Raw genomic sequence first — 18,889 nt, forward strand, 5'->3', positions numbered from 1 at the left:
AGAACAGTGGCGCAGCACGAAACCAAGACCAAGGCATGCACTATGCAATTATTGTAATTTGTCTCAAGAAAGCGGGCATAGCCGCACATTATTTCTTATTTGTTGTTATTATTATTATTATTATTATTATTATTATTATTATTATTACTATTATTATTACTATTATTATACAGAATAAAATTCTATTCTTTAACTTCCAAAATGTAATAATGTCGACTTATCAGTGTATTTATATGTGAAATCCAGCCGCTGTTAACTTAAGCACAGGTCCATACCGAAAAAATAAGCTATAATATGCTTTTCCTCAAAGCTCACATGTCGGAAAGGTTTTAATTTAAGTTTTCCAACATCACACTGACACACCTCGTTACAGTCGCCCATTTTCACATTAAATAAAACAGTAAAATACAACTTTAACTTCTCACTGATCTGAATCTGATCACGTATCACGAAATCACGCTACACTGAAAGCTAAATTGTAAAAGATACTCTCCTCTTTGAATGGTGGATGAATGGTATCCATTTCCTGTTGTGCTAAAAATATCACTGTCGGAATAAACATAAAAATAAACGACAAGCTGGCAGAAAACTGAGTGTCAGTCCACCACTGCCTTATAGCATGCAGAGTTACCTTCTGCTTTTATGGCATTTCACCTTAACAAACTGATATTTCACCTTAACAAACCCTTTCTCTACTCGGCGCTTTCCTGAAACCTGTGAACATGAACAGTAATACACCCTGAGGCTTCAGAAGGCATTTTTGTCGAACACTGCATACAGGGCATATAATTGCACACAATCTAACCTGATTAGATTTAAACTATTTAACACTTGCGCAGAAAATAAAACAAGGAAAATAAATATAAATAAATTAATAATAACAATAACTTGAATTATAGAGAGTGTGTTTTTAAAAATTACAGGACATGCAGTGCATGCGTAGCATACTCTGAATATTCGCCACTGCTCTAGAACTATTTTCTTTAAAAGTGATTATGTCGATCCTACGACAACTACCATTAATTAACGATTTCTTCAAAAATGGAAAAATAAATTTTCCTAAATTCTTCAGCTATGAAGGAGCGAACACGATGGTGACATGTGTTTGTGAGACGTTTGCCATGTGGACAGGATCCTAAGACATGGGCAAGTGTTTCCTTCTTCCTGCGGCAATTTATACAGAGATTAGAGTCTAAGGACCAACAACTTCTGCAAATATCTCACAGCAGAATAAAACAAAGATCAGCTCAAATTTGTTTTCTAACAATAATGGAGGGGGATGGGGAGTAACTCATTGAATATTCTCTTATGTAAGAATTAAAATAAATACTGCATTGAGAATTTAATTAATTTAACACTGTCCTATGTAGAAGCAATATCAAACAAGTTGTTGTTTTCCTGAGTTGGTATCTGTCTGTGGCATTGTATACATATATTTAATGGAAATTCACAAGTACTGTAGAGAGGGTCGCCAAGATTAAACGTGATTAATGGGCTCTATACCATGGCCTGTTTCTTAAAACTGACATGTCCTACAATCATGACAATTCCACAGATGTGTCAGAATATTGTAGCATTTGTTTTCTGAGAATTCTTACCGACTTTGACAAATACAATTTATGAACTGAAGAATGGAAATACGAAAAGTGGTAAGTTAAAAACTGTTGTTGTTTTCTAATCCAGGCATTTGACAATAATGTCATTTGACCTCTTGCACTCCAATATTTTTCAAAGATGTTATAATGGTCAGCCACATTAAATGACAAGTTGTAGCCGATTTAAGTGAACACCATATTTTAACGTTTTGTGGCTACTTCATTCACACACAACCCCCAGAATAGTTAAAAACTGTAAGTTTTGAAAAAATCAAGAAAAACGATATATTATTTGTAAATATGATCTGAAAACACATAGTACTAAATACCAAGAACAGATATTACTAAACTGTATTGTCATAATTAGAAACAAAATATTGTGTTATAATACATGTTAAACAAACAAAAGTTAGATACAATCAAGAAAGTGTTATGTTCAATATATCTTTTCTGAAGAAAGGTGTTATGTTGCAATGTGTTATACACTTATCACCCTCAGCAACATAATGTCATTAAGGTACACCTACTATGTCCTTATAGAAATGAGTATGTTCTTTGAGATATGGTAACATAGAAAACAGATCTTTTTTACCTCAGTATTGAATCTCTCTGGACCACATTTCAAGGAAACAAGACTAACTTTGCTTATATTTTCAAACTTTTTTCCTTTTTGCAGCACTCTGACAGATTTCCACATTTCTATGTCATTAAAAGTGTCACGAACTTTAACAACTCCTTTATCCCAAGGACTAGACATGACACCACTGCCATCTTTGAGTAGCTATAAGAACTGCTAATAACATGAGTTGAACTTAGTGCCTTTGCTGAGAAATTGGCCTCAAGTAATATTATATTTCCACAGCAATAACTCAATTTTCACAATTTGTGAACATAGCCCCTTTCGTATTTCCACTCTTCAATAATTGCCAACAGCATTTCATAAACATAACAATGACAGATAAAGTATGTGTAAATATGTAAGATTGACAGTTAATCATTTTTTCTTTTTCTTTTCAAATTTTTTTAAAAGTTGGTAATTGATATGAGACCAGTTAGTCGTATTATCTGTAATGCACATTATTATTGACTTGTTAAAATTAGTAACCATCTTTAGAAAATAAATTATGAACAGTGAGAAAATTGCAATTCTCAATTCATGTCAATAAATGCAACCCCATTTTCAAAGGAAGCATCGATTTTTTTTATCAAGGATCCATTAATAATTCCATCAACTCTTGGCAAATTGGCTGCTCTCATGAAGAGCCGTGAAATGATTTCAATAAACTATGTGCATCAGCAGTTAAGTGATACTGAGCTCCATTTCCCATCCAGTGTAAGAACATATAATAATAATTATTATTTTGGATCAAGTGTTTTATTATTTATTTTGCAAATCTAATCTTTCAGGTAAAGCTTCCTGTAAAGCAGATTTGAATAATTTCAAGAGAAAAATTGTTCCGGGGCCGGGTATCGATCCCGGGACCTCTGGTTGAACGTACCAGCGCTCTGCCAACTGAGCTACCTGGGAACTCTACCCGACACAGTCTCAACTTTTCCCTTTATATCCACACAACTCGCGTGAGCTGACGAATGCCAGAGACCCACATCGAGTGCACAAAAACTCTGTGTGACTTGAAATTGTGGTTTTCTGTTAACGTACACAGTGACGTATATATTATGCAAATCTAATCTTTCAGGTAAAGCTTCCTGTAAAGCACGTCAGCCCACGCGAGTTGTGTGGATATAAAGGGAAAAGTTGAGACGGTGTCGGGTAGAGTTCCCGGGTAGTTTAGTTGGCAGAGCGCTGGTACGTTCAACCAGAGGTCCCGGGATCGATACCTGGCCCCAGAACAATTTTTCCCTTGAAATTATTATTTATTTGTTTGTTTGTTTTGCTTTGTGCAGCAAATCTCCTATTTTGCTCATTATATTTTCAGTTGATGTTTTGCTTATACGAAATTTTCACATGAATAGAGACTCACTCAAAATATAATTTACATTTATCCTTTCTTCAAAAACTTTTGTCCTGCGTGGTTCCCTATAATCATCACTTTCTCCGCTGCTACTGCTGCTAGTACTAAGCATGACTTACTTAAAATAAAGTATTTTCCCTAAAATCCACGCCAATATTCAATAGCCTCAATTACAATATGGCCCAATTACGGCAACAATAAATCGTCAACTTCCTATTACTTCCTCATGTTTCATGAGATGTCAGAATTTCATGACAATTCTACAAATATGTCAACAAATGAATCGACACTTTTCTGTTTCATAAAATGTAATATGTCAGAAAAGTCTTGACAAATTGTAAAATTATACCTGTCATGATAAATTTATGAAACAGGAATCTGACAAATTGTCGCGATTTTTTCTGACAGACGAAATGTTTTATGAAACAGAAATTTGACAATTTGCAGAGTCGTCACTTGTTATCTGTCAGAATTACATATTTACAATTGTCAAGTTTTATGAAATAAGTCCCATGTTGCAGGGTTTAAAGAGTAGACTCGAACACACTTAACTCAGAGACGTAAAAATGAGTGATTTCTTAAAAATAAATTACTTTTAAAACGAAGTTATCACAATCATTATACAACTACCCAAACAGTAATAGTTCACTTGCCAGTAGTCAACGAAGCCAAATGGAAAATAATAGGCTGCTATGCATGAAGATTCCAATTCGAATTTCCGTACTTCCACTTTTTGCCTTGCCTTTTAGTTCATTATTCTATATTGTTAAATTCTTTTTTGCACAATCGTGTTTTTTGCTATATTTACAACTACTGTTGTTAGGCCTTGAAAGTTATAATTCCCACACATAAACTTGTTGCCAGGGAAACCTTTCTTCATAACATAAAACTACTCTGAAATAGACCCATTACAGTGCACTTATTGTTATTTAGTTACCATTACAATGCAGTTTTGCGAAAGCTTTGTAATAATATTGCTCTACATTTTCAATGCAAAATATATTTATTTGCAATTTTAAAAATATGATCGCACAAAAAATGTTGCACAATACAAGTTTGTGAAGTGCATTATAAAATCTCGGAAATTGAAAAAGTCGCTCTGTTCGTTTTTCAAACTTTTCCTTGATTCTGTAAAAAGCACTTCCAAATTTGTATCGTAATATACTATTACATTGTCACTGAAATAATATATTTTACTGATTTTCACACACGCTTGAACACATTTCATTACGAGCATTGTTCTATGAGTCTCACAGGTTGATATTGTCAGAAATTTGTTTAAACACCTGAAAAAAAGGAGAGAGAGAGAAGAACAATATAACTAAAATGGAATTAGTGCAGAGATTTGAACCGAGGTCCTCAACTATACTAGTCTATACTTTATATCATGTGTTATGAACAGAATAGAATTTAGTGCACAAACACTTGAGAACATCATGTGCATTACAATTACAAATTATGTAAATACTTTTAATTAACCTATAATACACACATGAAAATTGTCTAAGGAACAGATGAAATTCTACAGAAAATTCTTTGTATAGGCCTACCCAAATAAATCATAAACATTGGATATACATAAAAGAGTTATTCATTTGTCTAGCCACTAGAAACCATGGTAATCAGTTGAATCAGGACAGTTTCAGAACTTCTTTCGAATTTCAGCAACAGACTTAGAAACGTTACTATGCAAAATAGGGCAAATTTGCAAGGAAGACACAGTCTGGCGAGAAGCAATGCCTGTTCATGAGAGACCAGCACTAACACTTCGATATCTGGCAACAAGACATTCTATAGGCCTACAAGTTTGATGTATTTACTCAAAGAGTCGAAACAGATGATTTCCAGGATTGTTCCAGAAATTTCCTGATCCCCGTATAATTCAATAAGGTTCATGACAATTTCTTGAGTACACTCTAGTTTTGACATTCTACTAACTGTTGAGCTCTGCTGCTACAACAAATTACAAACAAGTGACAAAGCCCATCCATGGTGAATGCGAACTTCCTCTGATGTACTGTACACCAAATTATTGGTTCTCCTTCGCTACACCACCCACATGTTCTAAATTCAGTTAATGAATGCATTTGTTCATTGTTCGTTCACTATAGGTGTATGGAGCTTAGGGAATATAGTATGTACAGCGAAATTAGAATGCTGAAACAAATGTGGTGTAGAAACCAGTGAGAAGTGAACTGAAGCATTTTAAGTACAGTAATGAAAAACGAAGTTTTAAGAACTTGGTCCAAATTGTTTTGTTTTGTGGATACCAGGAACCAATGCATTATCACAAAGGGTGTTTTCGTTCATGAATTCTGTTCGGACTGATGAGTGGAATCAATAATTTCTCTGTTCTGAGTGTAAAAGCCATATAATTACTAAATTTCATTTTAAAGACGTTTGTTTCTTCATGAATTTTTACACTTAAGGAAAGGCCGAAACTGTTAAAAAGAAATTCAGCCCTCAAAAAACATGATTCTAGTAATTGTTCTGATCCCGAAGAATATTAAAAGGTAATGTGGTAATGTTAACAATCTAGATTAAGTGTAAGAGAACTAAATACTTATGGTACTGCAGACTGATATTATGAAATATAGGCATTATTATGAATATATCTAGATAAAATATCGAAAATACCAGCTTGCAATAAGTGTCCTTTTTTTTTTTTTTTGTAAATCTGGTCACCCTACTTGTTACAGCATAGGTGAGAATGAATGACATAATGTCCCCTTCTAGAAAGACGACTGTACCAGTACATTATGAATAAGATTAAAATTAAATATTCTACATTAAGTGACATACCGTGGTACTACATCTTCAGGAACATCATGAGTTTTCACAACTCTGAAGAAATGGGCTCTCATAAGTCCCAATTTGTCAAACTGTCCTTGTACAAGGCAACGGAAAAAGAAAAATGCCTGATGACGATGCTCCTTTGGGACATCAGGATGTAACAAATCTTGCAGACAACCCCATAACTTCTCTATTGCATTCTGGAAATAGCATTTGATTATTCTTAATATTATTCACGTCTTAAATGATGTAGCATATTTAAACTTAAATTACACATTACATAAGTCTGAATAACATCAGCTTTTATGCATAATATTTGCCATCCAGTCTCAAAGTAAATCACTAAATAGTAAACTGTGCGGCCTTATGACAATAAAACACATCTGGCCTGTTAATAAATAACCATCCATTAATAAACTGCCTACTGGAGAATGCCTTGGAAGGAATGGTGAACTGGAAAAAAGTTCGGGGCAGAAGAAGATATCAGATGGCAGACAACACTTAAGATACATGGATCATATGCGGTGACTAGGAGGAAGGCAGAAAAGAATGGAGAATACTGGTTTGCAGTGAAGGACCTACCCTCGGGCAGAAAACTATCAATGAATGAAATGAACAGTGTTTATATAGAGCAGGCAGCAGTTTCCCTCAACACAGTTACTAACATACCACACTGTCTTGGGAACACTGTTATTAATACATATGATTTCTCAGAAAACATGAAGTAGTAAACCTTAACAATTGTAAATAACCTTTCTATATCAAGGTAAATGATGTTTAATAGCTAAGGAGAGAACCAATTCTTGAAACGAATCAAGAATAAACTGCTTTATCAATTCTGGTTCCATTTAATAGCCGACTTACATCATCATCATCCTTTCAAGTAGTAGGCCTAGTGGCCTGTCAGCAGGGAAAATACATAAAATTATTATTATCTTCATTCGATACGGCTCAACACTTGGTCGCACTGAGTTGCTTGTCTTGCATCTTGATTATAATAATTATATCCATGAGCAGGCTTAAAATAAGACGTGTAATAATAATTCCTAAGATACTCATTGTTGTCAGCTTGCTGTTGATGATAATACATCAATATTAGTTTTTTTGCTTACTTTATTAAATTAAATTATGGTTCATTTAACGACATTCGCAATTGCCGAGATTATATCAGTGTTGCCGGTGTGCTGGAATTTTGTCCTGCAAGAGTTCTTTTACATGCCAGTAAATCTACTGACATGAGCCTGTCGCATTTAAGTACACTTAAATGCCATCGACTTGGGCCGGGATTGAACCCGCAACCTAGAGCACAGAAGGCCAGCGCTATACCAACTACACTACCTAGGTAGACTTGCTTATTTTATGAAGTATACTTGTACTAAAACAATTATATTTTGTGAGGAGGATAGAAGTTATCCCTGGCAGGGATGTTAATATGAATTTACGAGAGGGGGATAACTTTCCAACAGGGGAGAAATCCCCCCCGTCAATTCGCACCCTGCCTGTTACAGTCTTCAACCATCTTTTGTGAGGTCTTTCAATAAGTCTTTTCCCTCCTGTATGTGACAATTAAGTTAAAGACGAGAATTTATAATTGAATTCAAAAAGATATATGGTAGAAACAATACAGACCTACTGGTACTGAAAATTGTACAACAAATGGTAATATGATTATAAATCAGAAATCCCAAGTGCCAGGTCGATTGTGTTTTTTCTACGGACACATAAGTTTTAGCTCAAAAAACTTGTTTATTTTTTTTATTTCTTCTTCTACTCGTAAATCTACTGCAAAAGCCCCGTGACATCTACCATGAAATCACTGAAAAGCTTAAAAACACGCCACTACCTCCTCGAAAACAACGAGCATAGTTATTTTACGACGCTGTATCAACATCTCAGGTTATTTAGCATCTTAATGAAGTGAAGGTGATAATGCCGGCGAGTCAGGATCCAACACTGATAGTTACCCAGCATTTGCTCATATTGGGTTGAGGGAAAACCCCGGAAAAAACCTTAACTAGGTAACTTTCCCCAACTGGGATACGAACCCGGGTCACCTCGTTTCGCGGCCAGACGTGCTAGCCGTTACTTCACAGGTGTGGATAATGAGCATAGTGTGAGAAGATTTAATGAGGTGAATGTTTTATAAGACAGATTCAGATCGTCGTTAGAAAAACATTTTATGTGATTTGATTATGTGTAATCTGAATGAACCTACAGCAAAACGGTTTCAGTGGTTTCTCTTAGGGGAATGGATGTCTCAAGGACCTATTTATAATAGTTTTTTTTTTTTGCAATCGGCTATCTATACAAGGAAAGAGCGTGAGTTAGATGCTTTCTGAGATTACATAAATAACAAAGTGCAGCTACAGGATTAAGAATATTGCCACAGATGGTCTTATTATGACTTAATAATTTATAAGGGTTCTCCACCTTAACGGCACTGTGTACCAGTACCAAAGCAACAAGTGATGTGTTCTCTCGAAGGTGATATGGAGGGGCAAGTGACGTGGACAGAACCATGTATGGAGGGAAGGAAGAGGAGGATCTTGTGCTATGGAAATGGGATGTTTAAACTCCATATGAATATACAGGAAAGTAATGAAGAATAGTTACGTGGAAAGTATGACATGTGGCTGCAACGTGAAACCACTTGTTCATGACTGTAATATGCATGTGACACGATCCATTAAAACAAAAAAAGTATAGTCTCCTTGGTGTAGAATTTCTGGAAAAATACCAAAGATCTGTATCTAATACATCGCATTAACATTTTTTACGGTTTAAATGTTTAAAAAAAGTAACACCGAAGTCAATGCCAAGTAGCAACTCATTATTGATAGAAATCAGGTTGGTAAGATTCTTGCTGGTTACTAAATTTTTGGGCTAGCTCCTCAAATGAGAGAAAATTTCTGCACCTCTGATTTGCAGCATTGTCCAGGCAAACATCAGCTTGGACATTCAACTTCACAGTTTCTCCAAGAAGCACTCTTAGAACTTCTGTTAGTTACAATGGATACCATGATGACAATATAACGGGAAGAACTGCAGTTAGGCCTAAGTTACATGGCCCAAGACAGAATGTGATTGACTTTCTCACATAGGAGTTTACTTCATGTTTACATAATATATATTATATTGGTATGTCTAATAAAAGCATGGGACAATAACTAAAATTTTAACACACTAATCCACAAATATCAATGAACATAAGCTTTTATTGTCATTTTTGAATCCCCATAACCAAATGATAAGTTCAGTGTATTGGACTTCACTGACTGAAACTTAATATTATACTAATTTAATGAAAAGAATAAGAATTCTTATTATAAAAGTAAGTATAACATGACAAGAATAACGAAAGATGAACATGGTCACAAAACATATTCTGTTAGTGATACATGTGAGGTGAAGATTATTTTGGGTGAAATTAGCGCTGAGTTACTTCTCGTGATTTCGGAAGTGAAAATCAGCCAGTACATTATAAGTCTCGCAAATCTATTTGGTACTTGTGAGAAAAGAGAAAGTTAGCAAGCGAACCTTTATGGTGGTGATCTTGTGCTGGGTTAGGTCAAGGAAAGGGACTGGGGTATAAAAGGAAGCGATGACACTAAAAAAAATGCTCACTTGAATAGAAGTCAATCTGTAGGCTAGTTAAATTCAAAGTGTAGGCCTATATTACTGAGATGTCGCAGACTTTTTAAACTAAAATATAGTAGGCCTACTAAAAGTGCATATACAAGAGAGATCGTTCTCAATTTATACAATTTTATGAAGAAATAAGCAAAGTAATAAAAAATAAGGTACAGAGAGCAGCAGAGGCAAACAAGGTGTCTCTGTCTCTAACAACAGTGAAGAGGATTTTGACTGAACAAAAACAACATGAAGCTGAAGGAACATGTATGAGTACACTAGCGAAGAAACATTGATGGCAAAGACTGGTTGTTTTGTAATTAACCTCAATACAACAAAAGGCTCTTACATCTTCAAGACGGTTTTTGAGAACAGCCTCACTTAATTCTTTGATAGCTTTTGTGCGATGGTTCAATGGCATTTCACGACTAAGATCTTTTTCAATATCTTGCGTCAAAGCAAAGTCTTGTCTGCCTTTGATGTTACCTGTGGAATATAAGAGTAAACTTAGGTAAGTATAGATATAAAAATATTAGGTTAATTAAATCGAAGAATTTACAGGTATTGAAATTACAAATGCCAAATCCAAGAAAACAATATGTGTTGAAAACTACCAGTATAACAAAATAAAATTAACTTGTTATTCAAACTAATATCAATCAAATAAAACATATAAGTTTATTCACTTACCTGTTCCACCTTTATTTATCCTGAAAAACTGCTTTACTTTTTCGTGGAAAGTTTTATTTTCTTTATCCTTGGCACTCATTTTAATAGCTGCCTTTATTTAAAAAGAGAAACAACTAACTGTAGATATTTTATATTTCTACTCCAAACACTCTTCTGAACCTGCAGCAATTAAACTAAAAAAATAATGTTTTTTTACTAGAAATAACATAACATTATACTAAATACAACTTCTCACACAGCCTGCCAAAATCAGCTGTCTAGCCGGAGTGCCGGACAGCGATCGTTATTCGTTATTGTCACAGATAATTTCAGAGAAACTGAATAGGTTCATGCTTAAGTCAGCCAAGAGAAAAGATATATTCATGTGGGAATGATTGTTATGTTCAATGACGTTAAGCCTCGTCTCCACTATTAAACATGTATATGGACAGTTCAAGTCTCAATAAATTGACATGTTAACTGAGTATGCTGAAGTTAACACTTTTAACATGGTTGGCGTGTTTTCCAGCAGCAGTCGAAAACATGTCAAGTCAATTCACTTACTCGTGCAATGTCGGTACAGTTCGGCAAAGTTCGTACAGTTTCCATAGCAACTAACTTTCGATTTTGTGGCGCCTTGTTTGTGGTATGTAGCTGCAAAATAATACAGAGACAAATCCAAGAATGCCGACTGTTTTAGAGAACTGAAATTATTATCATTTAACCGTTTTCGAGAACCTGCGAGAACACAATAGAATTTTCGTACCCTCGTCGTACGTTAAACGTTAATGCTATGTTGACGTCAGTAATGATCGTATTTGGTAACGTATGTTAACAGTCGTAAAACTTCGGAAAGAATTATTATTATTATTATTATTATTATTATTATTATTATTATTATTAGTCGCTCCTTTAACATTTATCATGTCGTAGCTCCTATGGCAATCAATCGCGCTGTAATTTTTTTAATTGAGGTGAAATGCTGCTCTTAATTGTGTGTCTTCCTTTGGTATGCCAGGAAGTATTTTTTGCAGCACTATATTATTAAAATCGTGTTATGACATTCTCAGAAAGTTTTTGAATCCAAATCGATCTTCAACTTTAAGCTCGTTTAGAATGTCTTCTGAATTGTGTCTTTTACTAAGATATTGCCGCATCCACATTCTCATTTCTTCCTTTTCGAGGCCTTCTAACAAGAAAAGAGAAAGAAGAAATATAAAAGGAAAGGAGAGAAGGTAAATAGACAAGGATGAGAGGGGAAAAAATAAGAGAATACTTTTAGTTAATTCTCGTATGGCGGTAGTAGTGACGTCATCCATGATATCATACCTTTCCAGTTCAATCAACAAGTTGGGATGTTAACAATAAACAGTTTAACATTTAACAAATTGTTGTTAAATGCAAAGACGTTATACAGTATGGTTAAATGTTTATTAGTGGAGACGAGCCTAGAACTTACCGATTATGTTAAGCACAACGAGTTAGAAGAGAGATTATAGAGTGGTCAAGTTGCCTTGTGCCGCCGCGAAACACGGCAGAAATTGAATAAGCGCCTTCCGTTGTTTAAATTTGTCTCCGTACTACGTTGTGTATACGGAGATAGGAGCTACAATATATATATATATATATATATATATATATATATATATATATATATATATATATATATATATATATATACCTCTTGCGTGTGCTGCATATACTGTAACTGCATAGCAGAAGAAAAAAAACATGATATATCATATTTCAGGTAAATTTTATGAAGTTAAGTCCATAGTTTTGTTAATTAGCAGCATTTTTTTTTTCATGCATAACAAAGTCCGACATACATACCGTATGTACAGTATTTTTCTTTTCCCTTTGAAAAAAAAAAAAAGAATTGGTGAAACAACTCCAATAGAAGACGCAGTAATTGCAGTGTATTATTATTATTATTATTATTATTATTATTATTATTATTATTATTATTATTATTATTATTATCATATTTACAATTATAATCATTGAAAAGTGTTTTTTCCTTTCATTTAATATGTAATTAAAGTGCTTTCTTAATGAACAAATTTGAGTAATATTCTTTATTTCTGCTCCTTGTGTCCTTACTGCTTATAGAAGACGAAGAGCTATAGCTTATAAAAATAGGCCTATTTCGAAGACAAACGATAAACCAAATAAATGGTTCACTAGTAATGGACTTAAACTAAATACGGATAAAACCACAACAATTCCGTTTCAAACCCAGTTAAAACCTAATAGCAATAAATTATTACAATTATTGTATTTCGACACTGGCATCCAAAATTCTGCAAAACTCTCGGGTAGGCCGTATTGTTGTTAGTATTTTGACTGGAGAGACATAAAGGAACATAATTATACACTAATAATAATAATAATAATAATAATAATAATTATTATTATTATAATTATAATAGTAATAATAATACTCTGTGGTGCCCAGACAGATCAGTCGGCTGCTGGCCTCACGTTCACATTTCGGTAATTATACACACCTGTAACAAAAAACTAAAAGAGTGTTGTATCATATTTTACTCAAGTTACAAGCTTAGGGGTAAAGATTGTTTACTACAGTACTGGGTCTATTTTCATTCTATAATATCTTACGATATAATAAATAGTTTTGCAATGTGTAGTGACTGGGAAAACAATTTAATTTGATTATTGATTGAGCTGTAGTGACACCAAACGCGAGTACTAATATTAGGAAATACTGCGCGAATCCGTAAGGGATAATGAAAACAATTAATAGGCCTATTTATGTTTATTGAAGCAACTCTTCTATACTAGCTAATATAAAAGTTCCTAGAGTATTTCATAGGAATAAAATATGAATGAGATTAGTTTCGACAAAAAATTGCTATTAATATAGGTATATATATATTTGGTTTTAAGAATGAAACATTTTCTAAACTAAGAAAATTATTAACTTTGAACTATTAAACCTTAGAAAGATGTTAAATGACACAAAGTTCATATAGGTAGGTTCTCTAGAAATACATTTCTGTGCTAAGCAATGCTATGATAAGGACTGATAAAAGACAACAAAGATACGAATATGAAATTATTCCTTATAGACAGGCCGTATGTAGGTTAGAATTTTTTTCTTAAGATATGTTGAAGATGTGAATAATTTACCACTTTCATTTAATTCCAATTGGGTTGCATCTCATATTGTAATCCTCTAGAATAAATCGCATAAATCTGGATGTTTCCTTACAATTTCTCACAGAACGCCATCATAAAATTCGCGGCGGCAGCGAAAAAAAACCGCGCAGGCGGCGAATCTAAATTTCAACGCTGCAGATTCGCAGACGTCCGGCGATATTTTCGCGTCGGTGTGGGCACACTTATATACCGCAAAGTACACTGAGACAGTGGCACTTTGCGAAGCGAAACATTCTCCACCGGTGTGGGGAGACCTTACTGTGATAAGTGTATCTAATGTCTATAACATAGATCGATATATCATTAAGAAAACAAGACTTGGTGTTGGTGTTGCTCATTCAAGTGCCGTCTACATCAACAAACATGGCCTGTACCAGTGGTGACGATGGAAAACGTGAAGATATGTATGTATATTTTTTGATGGTGAGTGGAAGAGGAGTCTTACGACCTTACCTCTGCCAGCTAAAGTAAATAATAATAATAATAATAATAATAATAATAATAATAATAATAATAATAATAATAATAATAATAACAATAATAATTACACTAGTCAACAAATTTTAACTTTGAAAATTGTGTCGAAATGAAACATTGTTACTATCCACATATTTGCCATGCTGAATCCAAAAATGGAACCCATTTTTCAGCAGCACCCTCAGATTTTCAGTTATTACACTTCTGAAAAGTTCGATACTAAGTAGTTCCACATTTTTTAATATCTAATGCAGAACGCATAAACATAGTCTTTCACTATTATAGTGGTGTTAGTACTAAAAATAAAGTATCCTTCATGTTATAATGATGTAAATAGCTATTTACATTTACGTAGTGGATGGAGGCGTCGCTTTAAAACACTTTTTTGTGTGTGTTTTAGTATTCTCTCTTTGTATGAACGAGCAGTAATCACTTATCATAGATGGATCCCATCTCCCTTTATAACGCTGTTCCATCTGTAAAATGTCTTGGTGAAAGCTTTCCCCTTGATCGTCACTCACTGCACCCACGTTTTTAGGAAAAAATCTAAATGAGAATGCAGGAAATGAATTTTGCCAGACATCCTGTATCCAAAACTCATAATTTTGAAAGAGACTCTGAACTAGTTGTCATTATTTTCTTCCTTCTTGTTGCCAAGGAACTCATTCACAACACTTTTAAATGACTCCCATGCTACACGTTCGTTTGGAGTTAATTTTTCTAAAAAAGACAATCGATCACGCATCTTTTTTTAACCTCAGGTCCAATGAATATTCCTTCTTTTAATTTTGCAGCACTCAAGCCAGGGAATATTTTTAGTAGATATTTGAAACCTTTGCCTGTTGTGACCATACCTTTCATAAAGTTCTTCATGAGCCCTAATTTAATGTGTAAAGGATGGAGATATATTTTTTGTGGGTCAACTAAAGGTTTAAATTTTACATTATGTTTCCCAGGTGTGAAATCTTCTCTTCTTGGCCATTCCTTGATTATATAGTGATGTTCACTATCTCGGCTGTCCCAAAGGCACAGAAAAAAAGCATATTTAGTGAATCCACTCGGCATTCCATGTAGAAGACTTTAAGATCCCGCAAATATGCCAACAATAGTTTTCATATTTTAATGACTTCAAGAATACGACGCATGTTTTCGTATGTTTCTTTCATTGCTGCACTGTATGCTACAGATATATAGGAAAGTTTATTACGATTGTGTAACAAAACGGCTTTCAGACTAATTTTAGAAGCATCTATAAATAAGCGCCACTCTTCAGCATTATGTGTAATACCTAGTTTTAATCAGTCCATTTACATCGCTGCATGTACAAACTCCAGAATCTGTAACTAAGAAAAATGGTAGTAAATCCTTATTTATGTTTCTAAATACTGAAACATTAGTATCTTTATCCAGCACCTTCCATTCCTGAAGACGAGATTCTAGAAGCTCAGTTAGCTGTTTAGTTAAGTACAAATCACGTACCAGATCGTTGAGTTCCACCTATGTTTTAAATGTGGCTTTTCTTCTCTCTCTCTTCATCTGGAATGTAGACGTCATCCCTTAATATAGAGGGCTGCACATCATCAGATGACTTATGTCAGATTCCGATTCTTCTTGCCATGCAGAAGGTGGAATGGGAACAGGTAAATTTTCTCCATGAGGTATTGGTCTTATAGCTGATGGGAGATTAGGAAACTGAATGAGTCTCTTATTTTTTAAAGAAAATCAGTAACATTGGTTAAGCAGAAATAACAGTCATCTTCGTGGTTCTTTTGTTCACGCCATACCATTGGTTCGGAAAGTTTTTACAACTACGCCTTTGCTTCTTCATTTCATTTCACACAGAACAGTTCACACTACTAACAAAACCTCTACACCCGAACTAAACAAAATACAGACTGACTGTCTCTGTTTTCATTACCAGGCACCCTGTAAGTCTATATTTTCTTTCAAGTATCAACAAACCATGATTCAGATGTATCAAGTGAAGAGGGACTTGGAACATGTATACTAGGTATTGAAAAATGTGTATAAATTCTATATTTATAAAGCTAAATTATTGAAATTTATTTCATGTGTACCTTATTAAATGGGAATACGTATGCATACATCAAAATTAAACGTAGGCTCCTGTGGCTTCCACCAGTTTCCTCAAGCGGCCGGTAATGGAATCCACAGTCTTTTGGAAAAAGTTGCGTGGGGCATTGGTGATAATGCCCCGAATCCATGCTTCCAATTCTTTATTGTCTCTGGATGGATTGTGGCATTCCTTCCTTTCTCTGTATGGCACCATCTCTGAACGAAAACAACGGAATTCCACACTTCATAGCATGCAGTTCGTTCGCGAACAAACAGGTGATCGACCATCTTTGCTATTGTTGCGCGAACAGATGGTGGCAGTGAGGGGCTCTATTTGATGATTTAATGATTTACATGTACACACAATTTTCATTATGGTTGCATCAATATTAAAAATTCCAGCCAATTAATACCTAGTTACTTCCCGCCAGCACTGTATTTATGGCTATTCATAAAATACAATATTGTTGCAGTGCTCGGAAACCTGACGTGATGGAAAAAATCTGATTACATATTCGTAATCAGCGCATCAGACTTAGCATTCTGTTTGTCGGCACAAAAAATGCTGTTGACTAGTGTTATTATTGTTATTATTATTATTATTATTATTATTATTATTATTATTATTATTATTATTATTGTATTGACTGTCAGAGTAATGCAACTCAAGTTCGGCTTTAAGACGCGACAATCTTGGAAAGAATGCTGGATAATGTTCATGCAAAAAGTTTAGCTCACTATTTGGGGAACGTTTTTGAATACGCTTCGAATTTTGAATTATCAATCAAAGTAACAAATTTGAGTTTATTTATATCTTGAAACCTGATATTCATCTGTATTAGAATGTTGTCAATAATAATAATAATAATAATAATAATAATAATAATAATAATAATAATAATAACAATAATAACAATATTAATAATAATAATAATGATATTATTATTATTATTATTATTATTATTATTATTATTATTATTATTATTATTATTATTTCGTAATATAATAACCAGAGACCGGAAATTTAGGCATTATGAATCATTATAATAGGCAGGCAGGCAAACAGGGATCATAAATAGCTAACATAGGCAGGCAAAAAGGCATTATAAATAGCTAAAATACGCAATAAAAGGTAATTAGCTATTTACAAAAACCTTGCACTAGACCCACAACCTTGCACTTTCCACAAAGGGATTTCGGTAGCAAGAAAAGTTTTAGGGTACATAAGTCGAATGCAAATTGAGATTTTCGACTCGTTGTTGCAATTACTGTTGGAAGCAAAGAAATCTTCTTCCCAGTAGTCTTGGAGAGTGCATTTTTGTGTTTGGTTGTACTGATATGTTGCGATATGAAATATTTAGCTAGCTACAACAACGTCGCAATGAAAACTGAAAGAAAAATAACGTCAGACCCGCACTCATTGTTACCATGTCAAATAAATACAAGCGATAATTAAAACGCTTACTGTTATACATTTTTGCACGGCAGCACTCATTGTTGCAAAGAGAATATGAACTGACTGAAAGATAATAATATACATTCAGTGAAGTCACTTTCATTGTAGCTGTTATAGAAATAAATTAAAATATACCTGTATGCAATTTTTAATAATAAATTAATAAATAATAGATAAATAATCAAATAAAGGCAAAAAACAGCATTTATTTTGTAAATTAGGCATTTCTATTAAAGAGGCAGAAAAGGGCAACATAAAACTGTGACGTTTCAATCATAAAGGTATAATTCGTACAGATTTACTTTTAAAATTAAGACAGATTTAACACATTTAAAAAGCCATTGTGCCAAAGTTCCGGTCTCTGAAAATAACTATCATGTAGACTAATTGCTCCTTTGTTAGATTTTTATACTTTCTTGCAGAGATGTCACCCTTTTCATGTACCCTTTAAAATATTTTTGCAAAAAGAATCCTCACTTCTTTTGCTGCTAACAACACTGAATGTGTTTTGTATTGCTGAAGCGCAATGCGCGATATCTAAGGACTTCTTATGCAGAATATCAATAAGAATAGTGGTAAGCTAAAAAAGTTCATTAAATACAAATCAAAATAATGCATATTCAAAATCATTCGTGAATAGAGGTATATGGCATTTAAATATCCTTCTGAAAAACACACTGCAGTCTCATCAGGTTCTGGGTCTGGTATTATTTCTACAAATAGGCCTACAAATTTTAGACTATCCCAGTTTTCAATAATTACTGGAGAAGTGTGGAATTGGAGAACTAACGTGTATCTACCACTGTCGGTATACGTTTTCCTACAATCGTAAGCAGTACATAAGTTCTCTTAGCCGAGTGGTGGAAAAATGATGGTATTCCGCTTATGTTAGAAAAAATATCGGACATTTTTGTATTTGTTCGCAACTCTGTTTCAGAACAAGGTTCAGGCGATATGCTAAGCAGTGCACAAAAATAGCTTGACTTTAACTTTTTTCTGCAGTCCATTTAAATGCCCAGCCATTACACTGCCCGACA

General features: G+C 33.9%; 1 protein-coding gene across 1 annotated transcript in view; it reads right to left on the reverse strand.

Moving 5' to 3' along the window:
* The window catches only part of gig (TSC complex subunit tuberin), a 133,146-nt gene extending 122,199 nt beyond the window's left edge, over window positions 1–10,947 (reverse strand). The window contains exons 1-3 of the mRNA XM_069827254.1: window positions 10,682–10,947; window positions 10,341–10,477; window positions 6,371–6,561 (exon numbers count right to left, since the gene is read on the reverse strand). Coding sequence (XP_069683355.1) covers window positions 6,371–6,561; window positions 10,341–10,477; window positions 10,682–10,760 — 407 coding nt within the window. The 5' untranslated portion in view covers window positions 10,761–10,947. The remainder of the gene's footprint in view (window positions 1–6,370; window positions 6,562–10,340; window positions 10,478–10,681) is intronic.
* Window positions 10,948–18,889: the final 7,942 nt, after the last annotated feature.

This window comes from Periplaneta americana, chromosome 1 (assembly GCF_040183065.1).
Source record: "Periplaneta americana isolate PAMFEO1 chromosome 1, P.americana_PAMFEO1_priV1, whole genome shotgun sequence".
NCBI classification, from domain to species: Eukaryota; Metazoa; Arthropoda; class Insecta; order Blattodea; family Blattidae; genus Periplaneta; species Periplaneta americana.